Raw genomic sequence first — 21,540 nt, 5'->3', positions numbered from 1 at the left:
ATTGCTGTATCTCTTAGGCCTCTTTTGTCTATATCAGAGTTTCTCAACCTCTGCACTATTGACATTTGGGGACCAATAATTCTTTGTTGTGGAGGACTGACCTGTGCGTAGCAGGATGTTTAGTAACATCTCTGGCCTCTGCCAGAGCATCTACTAGATACTAGTAGCACACCTGCCGCAGTAGTGACAACCAGAAATGTGTCCAGGCCTTGCCAGATGTCTCTTGGAGGCATAGTCACCCCAGGTTGAGAACCACTGATCTGTAGGTTCTCCCTCTACCCTTCCCATTTTTTTTTTCTCCTGGTGATTTATTTGCAGAAGAAACTGGATAGTTATTCCTGCAGTTTCCTTCAGTCTGAATTTCATCCCTGTAGTGTAATTTAATATCGTCTGTCACCAGTTTCCTGTTAATTGGTAGTTGGATCTAGAGGCTTGATTCGTTTCAGATTTTTTTGTTTTGTTTGACAAGACTGCTTCATAGGTGGGATTCCATTCTTCCATCAGGAGGTAAATATCTGTTGTGTCTTTTTGTAATATTAACAACCACTGGTGCCTCATTCATTCATCAGGGGGTCTTTTTTGTTTAAAATGTATATGTTTTCAATTAGGCAAATTTTATTTTATATAATAATCTGTGTTCTCCCTTAATAAAGGAAGGGGAAATGGAAGGTGAGGCGGTTGAAGCCATTGTGGAAGAGTCTGAAACTTTCATTAAAGGAAAGGAGAGAAAGACTTACCAGAGACGCCGGGAAGGGGGCCAAGAAGAGGACGCTTGCCACCTACCCCAGAACCAGACTGATGGGGGTGAGGTGGTCCAGGATGTCAATAGCAGTGTACAGATGGTAATGATGGAACAGCTGGATCCTACCCTTCTTCAGATGAAGACTGAAGTAATGGAGGGTGCAGTTGCTCCAGAAGCAGAGGCTGCTGTAGACGATACCCAGATTATAACCTTGCAGGTTGTAAATATGGAGGAACAGCCTATAAACATAGGAGAGCTTCAGCTCGTGCAAGTACCCGTTCCTGTGACTGTACCTGTTGCTACCACTTCAGTAGAAGAACTTCAGGGGGCTTATGAGAATGAAGTGTCTAAAGAGGGCCTTGCAGAAAGTGAACCCATGATATGTCACACCTTACCTTTGCCTGAAGGGTTTCAAGTGGTAAAAGTGGGGGCCAATGGAGAGGTGGAGACGCTAGAGCAAGGGGAACTTCCGCCTCAGGAAGATCCTAGTTGGCAAAAAGACCCAGACTATCAACCACCAGCCAAAAAAACAAAGAAAACCAAAAAGAGCAAACTGCGTTACACGGAGGAGGGCAAAGATGTGGATGTGTCTGTGTACGATTTTGAGGAAGAGCAGCAGGAAGGTCTGCTGTCAGAGGTTAACGCAGAGAAAGTGGTTGGTAACATGAAGCCTCCAAAACCAACAAAAATTAAAAAGAAAGGTAAAATGAGTTTATCCATTATACTCTCATAAAACCTTTTTGGGATAAAGAACATAACACAGTGCCTATGCAGGTTATTTTACATTAAATGGATTTATTTTAAAGATTGTGATGTGGGCGCCAGTCTAAAAGAAGTTTTTCCAGATTGAGTACTTCTTTTTTTTTTTTTTTTTTTTTTCCAGATTGAGTACTTTTTAAGTCCTGAAGAGAAAGAAGTAAATCTATTAGTGGCATGAGATAATTATAACTCAATGTGACTTAGTTGGCTTTAGTTATAAAAGGCTAATGAAATATATCTGTGGAAGTTTAAGATTAGGATTAATCTTAACACTTTGAAACCCTGCAACAAGTAAGTGTTTTATTTTGCACATAGGTGTAAAGAAGACATTCCAGTGTGAGCTTTGCAGTTACACATGTCCACGGCGTTCAAATTTGGATCGGCACATGAAAAGTCACACCGATGAGAGACCACACAAGTGCCATCTCTGTGGCAGGGCATTCAGGACAGTCACCCTTCTGAGGAATCACCTTAACACACACACAGGTGGGTGCTAGTTAAGAATGTTGGGGGCTACAGCATAGCAAAGGTTTAAACTTGGGTTTTAAATATCATCTAAGCTGATTCCAGTGGGAATAAGAATGGGAAGATTTTTTTGTTCTTTTTTATGGTTACCTCTTTGTGATCTTGATTTATTGTAAGCAGATGGACTTAGTTATAGGCAAATGTAAAGAAAGTTTAGTGGAAAATAATCTAAATTTTATAAGGATGGTGATTCAGAAAAAGATTTTCTGTGGTAGTTAACCTATAATATTTCCCAAAGGTATCACCACTGTGTTGCTAAGGTTTTAACAACAATGACAAAAACTAACCCACCTTAAATTCCCAGGCAGTAATTGCCAGGCACTATGAGGAAGAACATTAGGAGAGAAATGAAATCCTACCTTTGTAAAAACTATAGTTTCTGGTTGTTTTACCTCAAAGAAGATAATTCATAATCCCAGAATGGAAAATTTAAGGCACCATTCCAGCAATTCAAACATTTATTCATTCATGGTCCACACATACTTAATACTCTAATATTAGCTTCATGTTGGCTGTGGTCATGTTCTGGGGTCACTAAAGAGGAGAGACTATGGGCTAAAGCTCTCTTTAGACTCTCTTCTGGGCTCTTTATACTTTTGGTGTTGGCATTTGGCTGCAAGTGCTAATAGAAACTTCTTTCACCTAGTTCTTCATGCAGAATAGCTTTCCTCTATCCAGATTCTCCACCTCATTTTATATGATGATTCTTGTTTTTTATTTGATGTGCTGGTTGTCTGATGAATGTGATCAAGTAGGGATTGGCCAATGAGCAGTATGCTGTGCATTAGTATATTTGCTAATGTGACTTGGTCACTTTTCACCAACTACCTAGTTTCTACCCAGACACTTGATAATAATATGTTTTATTTGGTACTTTGAAACCCTAGGGAAAGGGCATATGACTAGATGAAAGCAGCTGGCCCCATTTATAGGACTTGCCAGAACGGGAGTGCCTTGATGTGGGCACTGCATGTTATGGTTTAGTCCTCAGCTTTGAAAATAAGAAATTCAGTCTGTCTGGTTATTCAGGAATGATTTGGCAGGACTAATTCATACTAACCAAATCCTCAAAAGAGTCAGATTCATATCAGAAAATCAGTTTATGCCAAGGAATATACCTTTTTATTTTCTAGATGCAGTCGTATTGCATTCTAGGGGGCGCCCTTGCCTAATTGCTACAGGATGCTGTAGCAATTGAAGGGTGACTTGGTGAGCCATGGACCTTGAGCAGAGGGACATAGGCAGTCATGTGGGTCAACCTGATGAAAACTTCTGTCCCACAGCAGTGTCCACTTCTTTCCTAATTGCCGTGCTTACGTCTACCAGAGGCAGGCCTCTTTCTCTCCCCTAGATAATACTAGGTAAACATTGGAAATTCTTTGTTTTCAACTTACCTCATCCTAATAGAAATGAATGTTGCTTTCCTTCTCTTGTTAGTCGTTGTTTTACTTACCTGTTTGTACCACCAGACTATACATTTTTCATAGATAAGAACTTTATCCTTCACTCTTAATCCTCAGTGGTAGTAAAGAAGCAAATGGAGCAAATGAACATTCTTTGGAATTTTCTAGTTACTATCATATCCAATCACATTTCCCTCTCCAGTGTTTTCTCAATCTCTGGGAGAATCATTTCTGCAGATGGCTGGACCCATTCATTACATTGTGACTCTTCTTAATTCCATTCTCAAAGGTAGCCTTTGATTTTGGTGTTTGAGATTACCTTGCTGTTCACCCCTTATCCACAGCCCACAATTACAGATAGTCCCTAGTTTCTAAATAATAACCTATGAAGGTAGCACTGTGTTCTACTGTCAGCTTTATCTCCTTATTATCATTATTACCTGGGCATGATATTTTCAGTGCAATGTTCAGAATATAAAGTGGCTAGAGAAGATCTACTAAAGTGATGTTATGTTATGGGGCTACTATGGGAAGACATATTAAAAATGGTAAGATTATCTCAGTGAAAGAAAAATCAAAACAAGAAATATAGAGGGTATATTATTAGTTCATAAAAATATTTAAATATTCCATGATTTGACTTTCAGATCACAGGATATTAGATATTGATGTTTGAAAATGATCTGTTTAAATCACATAACATAAAAGGCAATACTACTTTATAAAGCCTTTGATAAATCTCTAGAATACCTTATCAAACCAAATTTATATAGAAAACATGTTATTATATTTGTATTTTTTTTAAAGAAAAAGTGGGTCAATATGGACAGCCCAATGGCCCTGTATGTATAATCATATTAACAGTAAGATTTGATATGCAAAAGGATCTTGAGTCAAATAACTGTTTATTCTGTGGCCTGTACTTGATAAAAATTGAGGTTTAAAGATGCTGTATATTTTTTAGAAGGGTTGAAACAGAATGGTGTTTCTGTTAACCTTTAATCCATAGTGACCAGAATATTCACAAAATAGGGATAAAAAATATTTTGTATTCAAAGGCAGCATACTCAAATGGATAATTAAGAGAAACTAAATGTTTGGCATGTGTTTATAATATTTTGGGGTTAGTGTTATAAAGTCAGCTGGGCTCACCCATAGCTTTTGGAGCTACTCTCAGGGAGGGTTGATGAGATGACCAGGGTCCAACCTCATGTAGCAGTTGTGTCACACATTGAACTCTGTAATTAACTGTGCCCTTGATCTTGTCTTTCTGTTATACCCTCCTTTCTCTAGGTACTCGTCCTCACAAGTGCCCAGACTGCGACATGGCCTTTGTGACTAGTGGAGAATTGGTGCGGCATCGTCGTTACAAACACACCCATGAGAAGCCATTTAAGTGTTCCATGTGCGATTACGCCAGTGTAGAAGTGAGTATTCAGCTCCTTGTTGGTTCCTCTCTGAAGAAGATCATGATTCCAGTATGAACTGTCCTCATACTGACTTAATACAGGATAGAAAATCTTGCTAGATTACTACACTCCCACTCCCCACCACCAAAAAAAAAAAAACAACTGTAATAAGTGTGAAAGGTTTTCCCATTAAAAAAGGAACACTAACGGGACTTCCCTGGTGGCATGGTGGATAAGGCTCAGCGCTCCCAGTGCAGGGGGCCCAGGTTCGATCCCTGGTCAGAGAACTAGATCCCACATGCATGCCGCAACTAAGACCTGCAACCAAAAAAAACAAAAACAAAAAGGAGCAGTAGGAACTTCCCTGGTGGCACAGTGGTTAAGAACCTGCCTGCCAATGCAGGGGACACGGGTTCGAGCCCTGGTTCAGGAAGACCCCACCACAACCCCACATGCCTTGGAGCAACTACGCCCATGCGCCACAACTACTGAGCCTGCGCTCTAGAGCCCACACGCCACAACTATTGAAGCCTGCACACTCTAGGGCCCACGTGCTGCAGCTACTGAAGCCCACGCATGTACAGCCTATGCTCCGCAATAAGAGAAGCCACCGCAGTGAGAAGCCCGCGCACTACAACGAAGAGTAGCCCTAGCTCGCCACAATTAGAGAAAACCCATGCGCAGCAATGAAGACCCGACGCAGCCAAAATTTAATCAATTAATTTTTAAAAAATCATCTAAAAAAAAAAGAGCACTGATCCACAAATTATTACAGGCAAGTTCTACCAAACTTCAAAGAAATGAGTAACTATACCAAGAGCACTTCAAAATGGAAGATTTTAGGGACTTCCGTAGTGCTCCAGTGGCTAAGATTCTGTGCTCCCAATGCAGGGGGCCCGGTCTCCATCCCTGGTGAGGGAACTAGATCCCACATGCCTCAACTAAAAGATCCCACATGCTGCAACTAAAAGATCCTGTATGCCATAATGAAGGTCCTGTGTGCTGCAACTAAGATCCTACGTGCTGCAACTAAAGCCCAGCAGCTAGCTAGCTAGCTAGCTTGCTTGCTTTCTTATATATGTATATATATATATATATATATATATATATATATATATCACCTTTATTATTTGAGGCTACCCACTTACCAAAACTGGATAAGGATACTTCCAAAAAGAAAACTGTTTCTGTTTGTCACAGAAAAGCCAAAATTCTAAGTGAATTAACAAACCAAATTTGGTAATAGATTTAAAAATAAGTGATTACTAAATAGAATGTATCTAAAATGCAAGAATAATTCAGCATTAGGATATTATTGGTGTGTACTACACTGAGAGATTAAAGAAAAACCATATTATTTCTATAGGTTATTGAAAAATCATAAAATTTAATACTTATTACTGTTTGGAGTTCTAGCAAGTCAAGAATAGAAAAAAATATCTTTAGGGACTTCCATGGTGGCGCAGTGGTTAAGAATCTGCCCACCAATGCAGGGAACACTGGTTCAGCCCTGGTCCGGGGAGATCCCACATGCCGTGGAGCAACTAAGCCCGCACACTGCAACAAAGAGCAGCCCCTGCTCAGCGCAACTAGAGAAAGCCCGTGCAGCAACGAAGACCCAATGCAGCCAAAAAAAAAAAAAAAAAAAAAGAAATAATTATAAGAAGTATATACTGGAAACCTATAGTAAACCCAGCCTAATTAACTCTGAAACACTGGAAGTATTCCCATTAAACTTTGGAACAAGATTTCCATTCCTACTGTTAACATTTCAACATTGTATTGGAAATCCTAGCTAATAGTATAAAATAATAAATGAATTATAAATGGAAAGACAAAACTGTCATGTCTTGCAGACATATTTGCTTACATAGAAAATTCAAGAGTATTGGCTGAAAAACCTAAAGCAGTTAGAGTTCATTTGGGTGGTCAGATCCAAGATAAATACACAAGAATCAGTGACTTATTTATACAATATCAATAGTAGGAAACAGATTCAAACTCTAACAGCAATAAAATGATCTAGGGATAAACTGAACAGCAAAAAACATCTGATACCTACCCGTAAGAAGAAAACGTCTCAAAATTTCCCAAAGGACACAAATACGCATTTCAGGTTGATTATAAATTTCAACTGGAAGAGTAAATATGAATGACTAAGAAAAATTTGAAAAACGAATGAGGGGCTTGGGCTTCCCTGGTGGCTCAGTGATTAAGAATCCGCCTGCCAGTGCAGGGGACACGGGTATGAGCCCTGGTCTGGGGAGATCCCACATGCCGTGGAGCAACTAAGCCCATACGCCACAACTACTGAGCCTGCGCTCTAGAGCCCGTGAGCCACAACTACTGAGCCCACGTGCCACAACTACTGAAGCCTGTGCACCTAGAGCCCGTGCTCCACAAGAGAAGCCACCGCAATGAGAAGCCTGCACACCGCAACGAAGAGTAGCCCCCACTCACCACAACTAGAGAAAGCCCGCACGCAGCAATGAGGACCCAACGCAGCCATAAATAAATGAATAAATTTAAAAAACAAAAAAAAGAATGAGGGGCTTGTGCTATTGGCACAAGACAGTGTGATATTGGAGCAGGAATAAACATAGTTTGTTGAAAAAGAATAGATCCTTGTGTATATAGGAATTTAATATATGATAAATAGGCAAGTTTTGGAAAGAGAATTATTCAGTAATGCTGTTGGGACCATTCTTTAGCCTTACAGTGTGTGGAATTTTACTATATAGTACTTGGAAGTACAGGGAGATTTTAATGTAAAAATTGGAACACTTTTTAAATTTTTCAAAGGAAACATTAGTGTTCAAAACACTTCTTAGAGTCAAGTTTGAAAGTCACTGTTCTGTTGGAAAGGTACTTAATGAAAGATGAAAAGCATAAGTCCATAGTGAGGAAGTGAGAGGCCCTTGGCGCCTGGCCTGTCAGGGAATATGCTGATGATAGGAAGAGAGACTTAAGGGAATTAAAATGCATTTATTAACTTGGATTCAAAATTTGCTAGAAAATTGATCCATAAATAAGCATGGATTATTTTTAAACTATTATGGAAAATTTCAAACATACATAGAAGTAGGTAGACTAGTATAATACACCTCCATGTACCTGTCACCCAGCCTAACAGTTAATAATAGCCCATCTTGACTCATCCATGCCCCTATCCATTTTACCCTCTTCCCTTGGATTATGATAGGGATTTGAGAGATGAGAGGCAACAGTTACAAATAATGAGGAGGAAGAAATACTGTCTTTTAGACTTCTTCTGTATTATAAACTGCAGTGTCCAAAATATAAGCTTTTGTGCCTGACCCACAGTATTCATGTTAACAATCTATGTTAACGAAAGTTTAAGAGGTTCGCTTGCTTTTGTGTTTCAGGTCAGCAAATTAAAACGTCACATTCGCTCTCACACTGGAGAGCGTCCTTTCCAGTGCAGCTTATGCAGTTATGCCAGCAGGGACACATACAAGCTGAAAAGGCACATGAGAACCCATTCAGGTAGGATTTCTCCCTTCCTCGTATTAATGAACCACTTTTTAGTGGATCCCGTGGGACCCTGTGAACCACCACATGCCCCTGTTAGTTACCCGAATGGAAGCTGGCATGAGAGTAGTATAAATTGACAAATGCTTCTCTGGCATATCTTTGGAGTTCATTGCTCTGAATATACATTGGAGAATGGAAAGTTTTTACTGTTAGAAGAAGTCTGGGTAGGTTACGTAAGTAACCCAACTCGTCAGTTTTCCAAAGTACTCTCTTTTCCTAAAAAGAAAATCTTGCAGGTCCTCCTGTCATCCCGTCTGCTTTCCCCCAAAGGTAAGTACTGCTGTAGGAACTACTCTTACTAAAATGTGAAGGACTCCGTGGCAGAGCTGGGCAAAGCAGAGGTGGGGGCCATAGCTTGGGACTTCTTTTCCATCTCTGAAGATAGGCATGAGCCAGGCAGTGGGCCTGAGCCTCATCCTTTCTAAATTAAGAACTGTAGATTCTCTGTGGATTAGCACATCTGCCACCTGGATTACCCTCCAATTAAGTGATAGTATTCAGTTATTTCATCTAAGTTCATTTTGTATTTCCTTTTAAGGGGAAAAACCTTATGAATGTTACATTTGTCATGCACGGTTTACCCAAAGTGGTACCATGAAGATGCACATTTTACAGAAGCACACAGAAAATGTGGCCAAATTTCACTGTCCCCACTGTGACACTGTCATAGCCCGAAAAAGTGATTTGGGTAAGTAAATTAACTAGTGGCAAATGAGAAATCTATTTTGACAAATTTGTGAAAATGATGGCGATCACAGATTACTTCCTTCATGTAAGTTTTGTGAATGTGAATGGCCTGCTGTTTAATAAAAGTCATTGCTTAGGTGCTAGTGATACTTTCTTCTGTCTTCTTTCTCTTACTGAAGCTAGGCTACAAGATTCTTTCCTGACTATAGCTCATCTATAAATTAATGGCAGCTATAACGAGAGAAAGCAGTATAATTAAAGCCCCCAAATAGGGAAGTGACATAGTATGATTCGAACTAAGGTCAGTTCACTTCAGGTTTTTTTCCACAATATTTGTACTTCCTCTAGGTAATGGGACTGTTTTATTGGTTTGGTGATAGCTATGTTTCTGTGTGTAATTAAGCTAGAGTTTATATAGAGGCAGAGTTTGGTGGTAGAAATTTTAGTATGACCCATATTCTTTTTTTTTTAATAATAAATATATCTATTTATTCATTTATTTATGGCTGCGTTGCATCTTCGTTGCTGCGCGCAGGCTTTTTCTAGTTGCAGCAAGCGGGGGTTACTCTTTGTTGCGGTGCGTGGGCTCCTAATTGCAGTGGCCTCTCTTGTTGCGGAGCACAGGCTCTAGGCATGCGGGCTTCAGTAGTTGTGGCTTGTGGGCTCTAGAGCGCAGGCTCAGTAGTTGTGGCTCACGGGCTTAGTTGCTCTGCGGCATGTGGGATCTTCCCGGACCAGGGCTCGAACCATGTCCCCTGCATTGGCATGCATGCAGATTCTTAACCACTGCACCACCAGGGAAGTCCCATACTATGACCCATATTCTTAAAGATAAGGTCATCTGGATTTATCCCTTTGTTTTTATTATTTAAAAGAGATAAAAAAATATTGCCCCAGTCTGTTCTCTATCCAAAATTCATTGCTCCCTGAATAATAATAATAATATAAACTTAGATAAATTACTTTCCAGGTTGTCTTTTACTTTTATTTTACTTCTTTACTCATTTGATCTTTACAACTACCATGTGAAGTCATCAAGGTATATTCTAGCTTTATAGATGATGAACAGGTGTCTTGACCAAAGCTACACAACACAGCTTATGAGTGGCAAAGCTGCACTTGAGTCCTCTCGAACCCTCTAGAGCTGTTTCTCACACAGGGGAGTACATAAGTACCCAGGTCATATCAGGATCATACTGAGCCACAGCATAAACTTGGCCTGTCTTTCTGCAGCATTGGTTATACTCAGAAGGTTTTGAGTAAAGTTATACAGTTGAGCTGGTGTCTTAAAACATTTTTACGTTAATATGACTATATTGAACAAACTGTAGACTGACTAACGTTTTTAAGATGAAACTGTGAGCTTGAAGTAGAGGACTTTGGGCTCCACATAAGATCCAGTGGGTCCTGTGTTCATCCTGCTCTGCTCTTGAAAGGACTTCGTTTAAAAAACTTAAGAGGTACTGTCCTCAGGTAAATGAAAGAGTTTTACTGTTCTCGCTGTATAGAAACTAAAACCTAAACCAGTAATATCTCATGGCAGTGTGTGAGCTGTTAGGCCACTGTTTGAATTATTCAATTTTTTTTTAAGTTATTCACTTTCATGATGCGGATAAAAACCTTGAGTGTTTTATACTTGAATGATACCTCTTAGACCCTGCATAACGAGCTCTTTATGAGGCACTTAATTGCCTGGGAGCTGTCAAATAATAGTTATCTCCCAAAACTATTCCCAAACAAGTTTGTGTTCCCCAAAGCAGGTCTGATTTCACACTAATATGCAATAATTAAGATTCATCACTTTGAGACACAGGAAAGCATGGAGAATCGTGACAGACCTACCAGAGTCAAGATTCACCTTCAAATACTTACTGCTCTAAGTCTTTTGTTTGTTTGTTTGTTTGTTTGTGTTTTTTTTGCGGTACGCGGGCCTCTCACTGTTGTGGCCTCTCCCATTGCGGAGCACAGGCTCTGGACGCGCAGGCTCAGCGGCCATGGCTCACGGGCCCAGCCGCTCCGCGGCATGTGGGATCTTCCTGGAATGGGGCACGAACCCGTATCCCCTGCATCGGCAGGCAGATTCTCAACCACTGCGCCACCAGGGAAGCCCCTCTAAGTCTTTTTTTTTTTTTTTAACTGATGTATAAGAATAATTCCTACTTTATAGAATCATTATTGTAAGTATTTAATAAGAATGTATGAAAGAAAGTCTTTAACTATTAAGTCTCTATTTGAGGACCAGAAGGGGAAAGTTGAGGCCTAAAAATTATTTGGAATGATATATGTGTGTATAAAAGGCCTTCATATAGTGAACATGTGTAGAGAGTTAAAAGTGAGCCATCCCTTTCCCCTACCTTATTTCCATTCCCCAGAATTGGCCCTCTTTAAGTTTGTTGTGATATCACCTTGATTGAGCAGATTGGTAGCACCATAAATTCATGATCCCAAACGCAGCTGGGCTCCTGAGTAATCCAGCTGTTTGTCCTCATCAGTTGTGCTCCCATTCTCCTCAGTGAGTTTGTCCATTCATTCATTCATTCCACAAATGTTTGGGTGCCTGTGATGTGGGAGGTTCCATGACAGAGTAGGATAAATCATTGTTAACTTTCTTTAAACCTCTAATCTTCCTTCCCTTTTCTCTTTGCTTCCCTGGTCACAGTATGTAACCTCTTTTCCTACTTCACAAAAAAATAAAGGCAACAGGTTGAAACTTCACATTTTCTGTTATCAGATGTGTAAACCTACCTGCATTCATCCTCTTTCCCCATCTGCTACTAGAGAGTTTGTGTCACTCTTCTTGTCTGTGGCCTGTCCCTTTGCCCTGATCCCACTCTCCTGTGTTCTTGGCAGCCTTTCCATGGTCAGGTATTGCACCTTTACCTTCATTTTCATGTTCTCACTCCTTAATCTTTTGCCTCAACTCTAAATATGCTTACATCTCTCTTGTCTTTTTTAAAAGTCTTTCCCTTCTAGGTTTAACTCTTATTTCCTTCCTAGCCAATGCTCATGAAGAGTTATATCCCTCACAGTCGTCTCTTCCTCAGCTTCTAGTTTCCTTCCCATCTGGCTTATACCATCACTCTATAAAGTGACTCTGACTAAGATCACCAATGACCCCACATTGCAGAATGTAGGGAACGTTCAACTCCCCATCTGCCTTGATCTCTTAGCATCATTATTCATAGCAGGCTGCACCCTCCTCCTTAAAACACTGTCTTCCTTTGGCTTTCATGGCACTACATCCTGTTGGTTTTTTTCTGATTTCTCTGACTGTTCCTTCTCAACCTTCTCTTGTTTTAATCCTTTTTCCTCTCACTGGCCTTAACTGTTAGGTTTCTTAAGGCATGACCCATACTCTTTTTCTTTCTTTGCCTTAGTGATTTCATCAGTTCTCTTGGTCTAACTCAAATCCTACTCCAAATCTATCCTTTGATTTAGGCTTATGAGCCATCTATTCCTTGCCATCCCTATCCCTACTTGATATCATTGGCATTACAGCTTCAACATGTCCAGAACTGAAGGTCTAAAACCCCTTTATCCCCTCGCCCCAGAGATAAACACAGCTTGGGCTTCAGCCCTGTTCCACTATTCCTTGTCTCAGTAAATGGCCCCACCATCTGCTCAGTTTTCCAAGCCAGAAACCTAGAGGTCATTCCTGATACCCACCTTTCTCTTCCTCACTCTCTGGCCAGTCACTCAATCCTGTTGATTCAACTTTTTAGGTCTCTCATCAGTTCTTCTCCTTCCCTCCGTACCCACTGCCATCTCCTTTATCCAAACCACCACCACCTTTCACCTATCCAGTTTCAACGTCTCAACTAGTCTCCCCACATCTGTTACTCTTTTTATTCATTTTCTGTATAGCAGCCAGAGTAATTATTTTAAGAAGCAGAAATAAATGTATTCTTAACTCTTTGAAATGGTTGTTTGTGTTTTCACAAGTTGGACTGCGCTTTGCATTTTGCTTTCAGGTGTCCACTTACGAAAGCAGCATTCCTACATTGAGCAGGGCAAGAAATGCCGATACTGCGATGCTGTGTTTCATGAGCGCTATGCCCTCATCCAGCACCAGAAGTCACACAAGAACGAGAAGCGCTTTAAGTGTGATCAGTGTGATTACGCTTGCAGACAGGTAGAGCCCTTCATAGTTAGAAAACGGTTGATGTCCCATTATTGTTAGGGGTTTTTTTGTTGGTGGTTTTTTTTTTTTTTTTTTTTTTTTTTTGCGGTACACGGGCCTCTCACCGTTGTGGCCTCTCCCGTTGCGGAGCACAGGCTCCGGACGCGCAGGCTCAACGGCCATGGCTCACGGGCCCAGCCGCTCCGTGGCATGTGGGATCTTCCCGGACCGGGGCACGAACCCGCGTCCCCTGCATCAGCAGGCAGACTCTCAACCACTGCGCCACCAGGGAAGCCCCTATTGTTAGGTTTTATCAGAGTGTTTTTATATACCTTGTATGGTGACTATTTTTAAGGATAATATTTTCAGACTGTGGTTTATGAGATTGTCACCAAAGGTCCTGCTTCTCGATTGTATCATGTCTGGTTCCAACTGACAGCTTTATTCAGTCACACCTTCCCCTACCCTCCACACCCTCCAGGCAGACTGCCAGCTTTTCTCAAAACCATGGGAAGTAAGTCCAGGACTTGAGAGAAGGGAACAATCTGGTCCTGGGGCCTGATGCTTGGGAGTGATCTACAGAAGCAGCCCAGCAGGAGTGAGCGTATCTGTGCTAGGATTTGGGGAAGCAGTTTTGTACCCCAGTATGGTTAACTTTATCCTCTCAATAAGCAGTTTTGAGCCTAGACCCTTGGGAGAGAAAGGTCTTGTCAGCTACACGCACACAGATGGTGGCTGGGGTAGCAGCCCTAGGACAGGGTCTGAGACCTTCCCCCACCCCACTTTCTTTCAGGAGAGGCACATGATCATGCATAAGCGCACCCACACCGGGGAGAAGCCTTATGCCTGCAGCCACTGCGACAAGACCTTCCGCCAGAAACAGCTCCTTGACATGCACTTCAAACGCTATCATGACCCCAACTTTGTCCCCGCGGCCTTCGTCTGTTCTAAGTGTGGGAAAACATTTACACGCCGGGTAAGAGTCAGAACTTTACTTCCTGTCTTACAGTTCTTGATACCACGTTCTTGAGCTTCCATTGCAAAGCAGGGCAGTTGTTTCCACTGAGGTTATAAATATAGAGATGAACTGTCATTTGGAAAAGGGTCACTCATCCCCACCTCGAGGTTTTCTGTCCATGTGTGAACCCTTCCACTGATGGGGAACTCAGTATGTTTTTATTTATTTATTTGGCCACACCGGGTCTTAGTTGTGGCCTGCAGGATCTTTGTTGCAGCATGTGGGCTCTTTAGGTGCATCATGTGAACTCTTAGTTGTGGCATGTGGGATATAGTTCCCTGACCAGGGATCGAACCCAGGCCCCCTGTTTTGGGAGTGTGGAATCTTAGCCACTGGACCACCAGGGAAGTCCTGGAAACTCAGTACTTTTTTTTTTTTTAACAGTTCTGTCCTGAATCTTCACTTAGGGCCATGTTTGTCAGGTGTGCACAGGACAGGGAGGTTGGTCTGATTGTCAGAGGACCCAACCTCATCTTCTGAGCAACTCTCCTCTCTTGCCCACCCTTGTCTCTCTCTCTGCCCCCTCCAGATGGAGACCATTTCCTCTGAATGGGGAGAGTATGTTCAGGACACATTTAGCAGATACTAGAACATTGAGACTTAATAGGATTCCCCCTGCCGCCCCCTCGTTTTTTTTTTTATTAAACTAAAAGAGAACTTCCAATTTTAATTTTACCTTTTTTAGTAATGTGAAAGAGGGTTTTGTTCCTTTTGTTAGAATACCATGGCAAGACATGCTGATAATTGTGCTGGTCCAGATGGTGTAGAAGGGGAAAATGGAGGAGAAACGAAGAAGAGTAAACGTGGAAGGAAAAGAAAGATGCGCTCTAAAAAGGAAGACTCCTCTGACAGTGGTAAGTAACTTGTTTCTTGAGTTAGTTATACATGGCAGGTTTTGGTGCAGAGTTTCCAGTGTATTTACATATGGACATGCTGGGATACAGAGATAAGCCAGTCTCTCATACTTCCTTTAAACCTCTAATCTTCCTGATGTGTGTATATATTTACAACAGCAGTTAGTTTATTCCTGGAGCAAATTTTCTTTTTTTTTCTTTTTTTTTTTCCTCATGGCATTCTATTGCTTGATAAGATATTATATGTTATGTTCAGTTAAAGCCGAAGCAAAATTAATATCTTTACTCAATTTACTCAGATTAGTGATATTCTAAGGCCAGCAGAGTTTCTTTTCTATGTTCATAGCTTTTACATTTAGGAAGCTGGTCTAGATTTGAGCAGTGAATCTAATGGACATGAAGAAGGTTGCTTAAGCATCCTGACCAACTTCTGGTTTGACTGCCTGTGTCAGCCTAGCCTTGAGATGTGTTGATCAAATCCATGAAGGTCAGCCTTTCTCTTCCTACCTTAATCTCTCCATTTATAATTTAAAACTTTGCCTATTTTCCTACCATTGATGTTCTTTGGGGTATTAGTCATGAAATCCAGACAGAAAGTATATGCATTGTGGTGCTAGATTCATGAAAGGGGTGACAAACAAAGATGTTGGTAATGTAGGAATCACGTTTGATTATACAAACTTATTCCATAGTGTTAGGTTTTATAATGTGGATACTTGGGCTACTGGCAGCCAGTTAAGAAGTCACATCTGTGACTTAAAGATTTAAGGTTTTTGTGGAAAAGGATGTAGAGGGGTTTTGTTTTGGAGAATGCACTTATAGATGATGCCTAATGTATTTCTAAAGAGTTCTCATTTTGTCTTCTACATTGCTTGTCAGTAGAAATAGCGGGGAAGGAAATGAAATTTCTGAAAATGTATTAAAGAACTTATGTTACTTTATTGGTTTTATTATAAAATTTGTTCATGAAAGTACTAGGTTTGTTTTTTTTTTTTTCTTTTTTTGCGGCACGCGGGCCTCTCACTGTTGTGGCCTCTCCCATTGCGGAGCACAGGCTCTGGACGCACAGGCTCAGCGGCCATGGCTCACGGGCCCAGCCGCTCCGCGGCATGTGGGATCCTCCCGGACCGGGGCACAAACCCGTGTCCCCTGCATCGGCAGGCGGACTCTCAACCACTGCGCCACCAGGGAAGCCCCAGTACTAGGTTTTTAATACTTAAATCTATAACAAAATCCCTTTTGTTTTTTTATCTTAATAAAGACTTCATTTTTCTATTCAGAACTTTAACTGTTTCTGGGAGAATATTCATCTAAGCGTAAGAGTAGTTTATTTTTTGCTGCCTTTTTTAGTAGAAAAATCTATTTTAAGCAATATCTTCATTCACTTGGTTTTAAGTGAATGCCTCTTTTAAAAATGTCACTTTGCTTAATTTTTATAAAAGCGCATCACTCTCTACTGAGAATTTTGTGGGATCCCTTTGTTTGGCTAAGAAATTGAGTGGACTGTTGGGAGGTGCCAGGAAATGTCAGAGGGCCTCAAGTACCAGCAGAGATCCACAGATAACCTTGAGCTTCAGGATACATGTAGTTGCTCTTTGTTGCAGAGCCTCCTACTCACAGACATTGTCCCATACCTTTTTTTCTCATGGTTCTTCCCTGTTCATTTCTGTGGTTCATCTCCCAACAAGACCAGCTCTACTCTGTAATTGTACTTTACCAGAAGCATCTTTCACCTGCAGAGTTTATTGACGGTTCCTAATAGGTTTCTGCAGTTCCTCCCTTTGTCTTCTGCACTGCTGGTTTGTACAGCACAGTGTTTGGTTTTGGACCTCATACCTAGTGTCTCTTTATCCCAGAATTTCTGGGCTGGTGAAGGCCACACAGTCATATTTGTTCCCTCCCAGAAGTTCTGCCTGTTGGCCATTGGCAGAAATTGACCAGCAGAGTCTACTGCTATTTTCAAGGCCTTTTGCCAAAATCTCTCCCAGCCAATAAGCCTTTGACCCTATTAACCTTCTTTGTGTGCTTTTTCCCCCAATTCTGACTGAATTTGTTTAATTTCCTAGGCATTGGGCCAACTTAGGCAATAGGGGGCTTGAATAAGTCCAGCAGGAAAGCGTGTCGTCCTTGACACTCTGCCACGTACCAGTACGTTCCCCACATTTTCACTTAGGATTTCAGTCACTTGGCAAATAAGGCATTTTTTCCTGAAGATCAGGCATTTACCCACAGACTTCTAAATTTAAACATTTGGTGCTAGAGAAAGAGAATGTGCTTGTAACCTGCATTTCTTGGAGGAAGGCAGACGGGGTACATTTTGTGCCTTGGCAGTGGGGGAGGGGTAGCAATGGTTGCCTATAGGTGTGGGCAGCAGAACAGCCCCAAACTGTGGTTAGTTGTGCCTTACAAATCACTTAGCTTCTCTCTATTTCTATAAAATGAGGGTAATATCTCTTATTTAATGAAGCCTAAATGGAATAATGGAGAATTTTTAAACTGTGACGTACAGTGTAAAAATCAACTGTGATTATGTAGTAGAATGTAAGTTACAGAGCATGATTACAGGCAGTATCTCAATCCTTGTGATCCTTGGGAGTGCTTTAGAGATTATGCAAGGAAGCTGAGGTTCAGTGTGGTCATGGTCCCAGGTCACACACTTAAGAGATCTGAGGCTCAAAACCATATTATCAGGCTCCTCGTCAGTGTTTTTTCTATAGTAGTTCCCTCTCCTTTTATGTGATAATGGCATTCGGGAGAAGGTAAGGGAGTTAAGAATGACCTGTTGGGTTTGGAACAGCTGGGAATTAAATTAAATCCCAAAACTTGGCCTTATGCTTTTCCTACTAAATAGGACGTCACGGTGCTTCAAGAACTTCATACACACAGACATGCATGCACACCGTCCACCACTCTTCAGGGGTCCATCTCAGGCTTAGTGTCCTGCTTTATCCTTGTGTAGTAGGTAGAGGGAACATTTGTTTCATTTTCAACTGAGAACACCATTTGTGGGTTTTTTTAATATAACTGGCATACTGTGGAGTTGCCTCTAAGAATTCAAAACTCAATATTCTGATATCTAAAGCTGAGAAGAAAAAAGTAATATCCAGTCCACATAAAATATGAATAATAGTATTTGGGTTGATTTGCTTATTCTGCATCAATACCAGTTTACTCTGTTAACACTGATAACAAAAATTCCAGTGAAAGCATTTTTTAAATGGGCTTTTAACGTTGAAAATAAATACGTAACTAGACTTCACAGAATATGTGATTATTTGTGTTATTTTTTCTTCCACCACTCTTCTCCTTGCCCCACTACCTCTTCTTCCTGATTTCATGAGAAGAAAATGCTGAGCCAGACCTGGATGACAATGAGGATGAGGAGGAGCCTGCCGTGGAGATTGAGCCCGAGCCAGAGCCTCAGCCTGTGACCCCAGCCCCACCACCTGCCAAGAAGCGGAGAGGACGCCCCCCTGGCAGAACCAACCAACCCAAACAGACCCAGCGTAAGTTGACCGTCTCAGCACAGCAGGCTGGCGTCCTCTCCTAACACATGGGGAAGCCAGACAGGTCCTTATTCTTTGGGTAGATGGGAACTGAGCCATGAGAACAAATTAAGGTCACACTGGGAACAAACTCTCAGGCAGCAATTTTTTGGTTTTTACTGAGGAACATCTCTAGAGGCCTGTTAGGTTTCAATAAGAGAAAATCCAGAGTAGAAGGGTACTTATGTTCTACAATGTGGGTACTGTTAATGTGGGAGGGTTTTACAAAACAACCAGAGTCATAGTCAGCTGGCAAAATTGATGTGGTAATGAATGTAAAACAGCCAAATTTTAAAAGATAGAAGGAAAAAGCAATTTCTGAGCTGACACTGTCCCTCCTAAGAAATCCAGGCCTGTGGATTCTATTGCTGGCCTCCTGATTTATGAGAGGACACAAAGGAGGTGTTCACCCTCCACGTCACACCACGTAGCAGTCCTGTACTGGACGTGGCCCTTGTGACGGCAGGCTCTGCAGGGTCTCAGGTCTGTGTTCTATTCATGAATCTCCTAAAAGCTGGCAGTTTTTTTTCTTTCTTTAACAAATACAGGGTTTCATCTGTTTTTTTAACATGCTCCCTGAGCCCCGTGTCCAGATGTCTTATTGCAGAGGGGTCGTTGACTCTAAAGATCCCGGGAACTATTTTGCCTACACACATTTGAGTGAGTGAACTGGCGGGAGGGCCCTGGGTGTTAGGAGAACTTCAGACTCAAAAATGTCAGGTTCTTTGCTATAGGTGGGTCATCTCTAAAACGGACCTACATCCCACACTCTGTGAAGTATTCCTAGTCCCACACCATCTGCATTTTTTCCTGTCTGACACACACTATTATGAAGCCCAAATTTATGATACAAAGGAAAACTAAGTTTTTTAATATGCAATTTGGGAGTCATATGAAGAGGAGTGTCAACATTTTGTTCTTTGATAGTATCTAGACTAGTGGGGCTTTGTGTATGGCCACATTTTAGGTTATTAGGTCTTTTTGATTGACTTTCTCTGTATCGGATCTAAGGCTTTCCTGTGTTGCTGACATTCATTTAGTGTCGAGTCTGAAAAGACCCTTGCAATCCTTGGGGGCTTTAATGGAGCATTTGTTTTGTTCATGATCCTTTTTGCCAGCAACAGCCATTATTCAGGTTGAAGACCAGAATACAGGTGCAATTGAGAACATTATAGTTGAAGTCAAAAAAGAGCCAGACGCAGAGCCCGCGGAGGGGGAGGAAGAGGAGCCCCAGCCAGCTGCCACAGACGCCCCCAACGGAGACCTCACGCCCGAGATGATCCTCAGCATGATGGACCGGTGATGGCGGGGCCTCGCTCGTTGCCAGGACTGCTCTGGGCTGTGTTTAAACGGCCCGCATCTTAATTTTTCTCCCTTCTTTCTTCTTTTGGCTTTGGGAAAAGCATCATTTTACCAAACATACTGAGAACTAAAACTTCAAGGATGATGTTAGAAAAATGTGATTTAACTAGAACTTGCTGTTTGATGTTAGCAAATCATGGAATGTTCTGAGTCCCTGAGGGTTTACTGTGAAGTGCTGAGGACAGTGTTGACGCCTAACTGGTTTTCTTAGATGGAAATAGACATTGAACCCTCTCTCTTGCTATGGTAAACCACTCCAGAAACCACCACTGGGTTTCCCAGAGTTCTATGGTCTTCTTCCCAGGAGAGTTTTTAATTGTAAATGCAGACTTGGGAAGGACTTAGACTTTTAAACTGGTTTTTGCTTTTGCTTTGCCCTGACTCTCTTTGCTTGGAGTCAGTTGCACACCAGTAGTATGGCATGCTACGATTGGTTTTTGTCCTGAAGACTTTGCCTCTTTCTTGGCAAAGTTTCTGGTATGGTCAAGCTTGTAAATAACTTTTTTTACATTTTAATCTTTTCCATTAATTAAGAGGTTGAAAAGAAGTGCAGTGTAAGAAAACCCAGCATTTTAATTACTTGCAAATTAAGTTTCCACAGACTGTAGTATGTAAATGTTGACAAGGAATTGGATCACAATCACGTAGCAGAACGGCACCCAGACTGCTGCCCGCTAGTGACGGACACCCACATGGAAGATCATGATTTTCCAGCCCATGGAGCCAGCATTTGAACCTTGTACAATTAACTTTGTTATGATTTCCCATCTACATTTTCTTTGCTTTGTTTGTAGCTGAATTTTGTGTTTTATAAATCCTCTGTTAAAGCAGAAGGGTGATTATGAGTGGGTCACAGCAGCTCTTAAAAGCTGGGCCAGAAAATTTCACTAGGTCAGTAATTTAAACTTTGAATCTTCAAAAAATAATAATGTGAAGCAAAACCAACTAAAAAGTGATTCTTGCACATGAACTGTCACATGTTTAAAATGTGTTTTTTAGAGAGCCTCAGTCTTGCTGATTTCAAACACTTTTTTCTTCTGTGTATTGCTTTTAAGAGAACCATCAGTTAGCTATCAGACTCTAGGTTGATGCATTTTGTACTTAGCTGTACTGTGTGATATTTTTCATTATTTTAGGACGCCAACATGAGACCTGTAATAAAATATGTAATGGGGTTGAAAGCTGGGGAGGAGGATCTACTGCTGTACAGCTAATAAATCATAACGGATTAACAAGTGCTCCAAACACTCCGACTTGTGTGATTCCTGCCTAACGAGGGGCCCAGAGGGGTCTGTGTACGTAGCCTCAGGCAGTGCAGGCCTCCTCGCCTTTCAGACGCAAGCTATGTTTCCAGGATGACCACTTCCTCTCTAGCAAATGAGCGATGATCTTGGCAGGTGATGGAATATTGAGTGGATCCTGCTGCAAGTTTCAACGCCCCAAAAGTGGTATGTGAGTAGAGAGGTGAGTGTATACAGCTGCCAGCCCCATGACCCAACTGAAGAGCTGGTTGTCTGTGGTAGAGCAGGTGGGCCACAGAGCTTAAAGGAGAAGGGGCTGG

The 21,540-nt window shown here is 41.5% G+C and overlaps 1 protein-coding gene across 4 annotated transcripts; it reads left to right on the top strand.

Annotated features, from left to right (window-relative positions):
* Positions 1-659: 659 nt before the first annotated feature.
* On the top strand, positions 660-19,920 carry CTCF (CCCTC-binding factor; the record flags this gene model as incomplete). 4 transcript variants are annotated; one of them, XM_079723976.1, is made up of 10 exons in its annotated part: positions 660-1,443; positions 1,817-1,987; positions 4,723-4,856; positions 8,225-8,345; positions 8,932-9,081; positions 13,052-13,212; positions 13,994-14,176; positions 14,937-15,069; positions 18,414-18,578; positions 19,736-19,920. In XM_079723976.1, 10 exons carry the CDS (start codon positions 663-665, stop codon positions 19,918-19,920), a joined length of 2,184 nt encoding a protein of 727 aa, XP_079580102.1. The 4 variants fall into 4 exon arrangements, with proteins under 4 accessions (XP_079580102.1, XP_079580101.1, XP_079580100.1 ...); XM_079723975.1 differs by having other exon boundaries at positions 14,937-15,072; XM_079723974.1 differs by having other exon boundaries at positions 663-1,443; positions 19,742-19,920.
* Between the last annotated feature and the right edge of the window lie 1,620 nt (positions 19,921-21,540).

This window comes from Hyperoodon ampullatus (assembly GCF_949752795.1).
Source record: "Hyperoodon ampullatus genome assembly, chromosome: 18".
Lineage (NCBI taxonomy): Eukaryota > Metazoa > Chordata > Mammalia > Artiodactyla > Ziphiidae > Hyperoodon > Hyperoodon ampullatus.
Note: the sequence above shows the minus strand (reverse complement) of the source record. Positions and strands in the feature narration are given on the sequence as shown.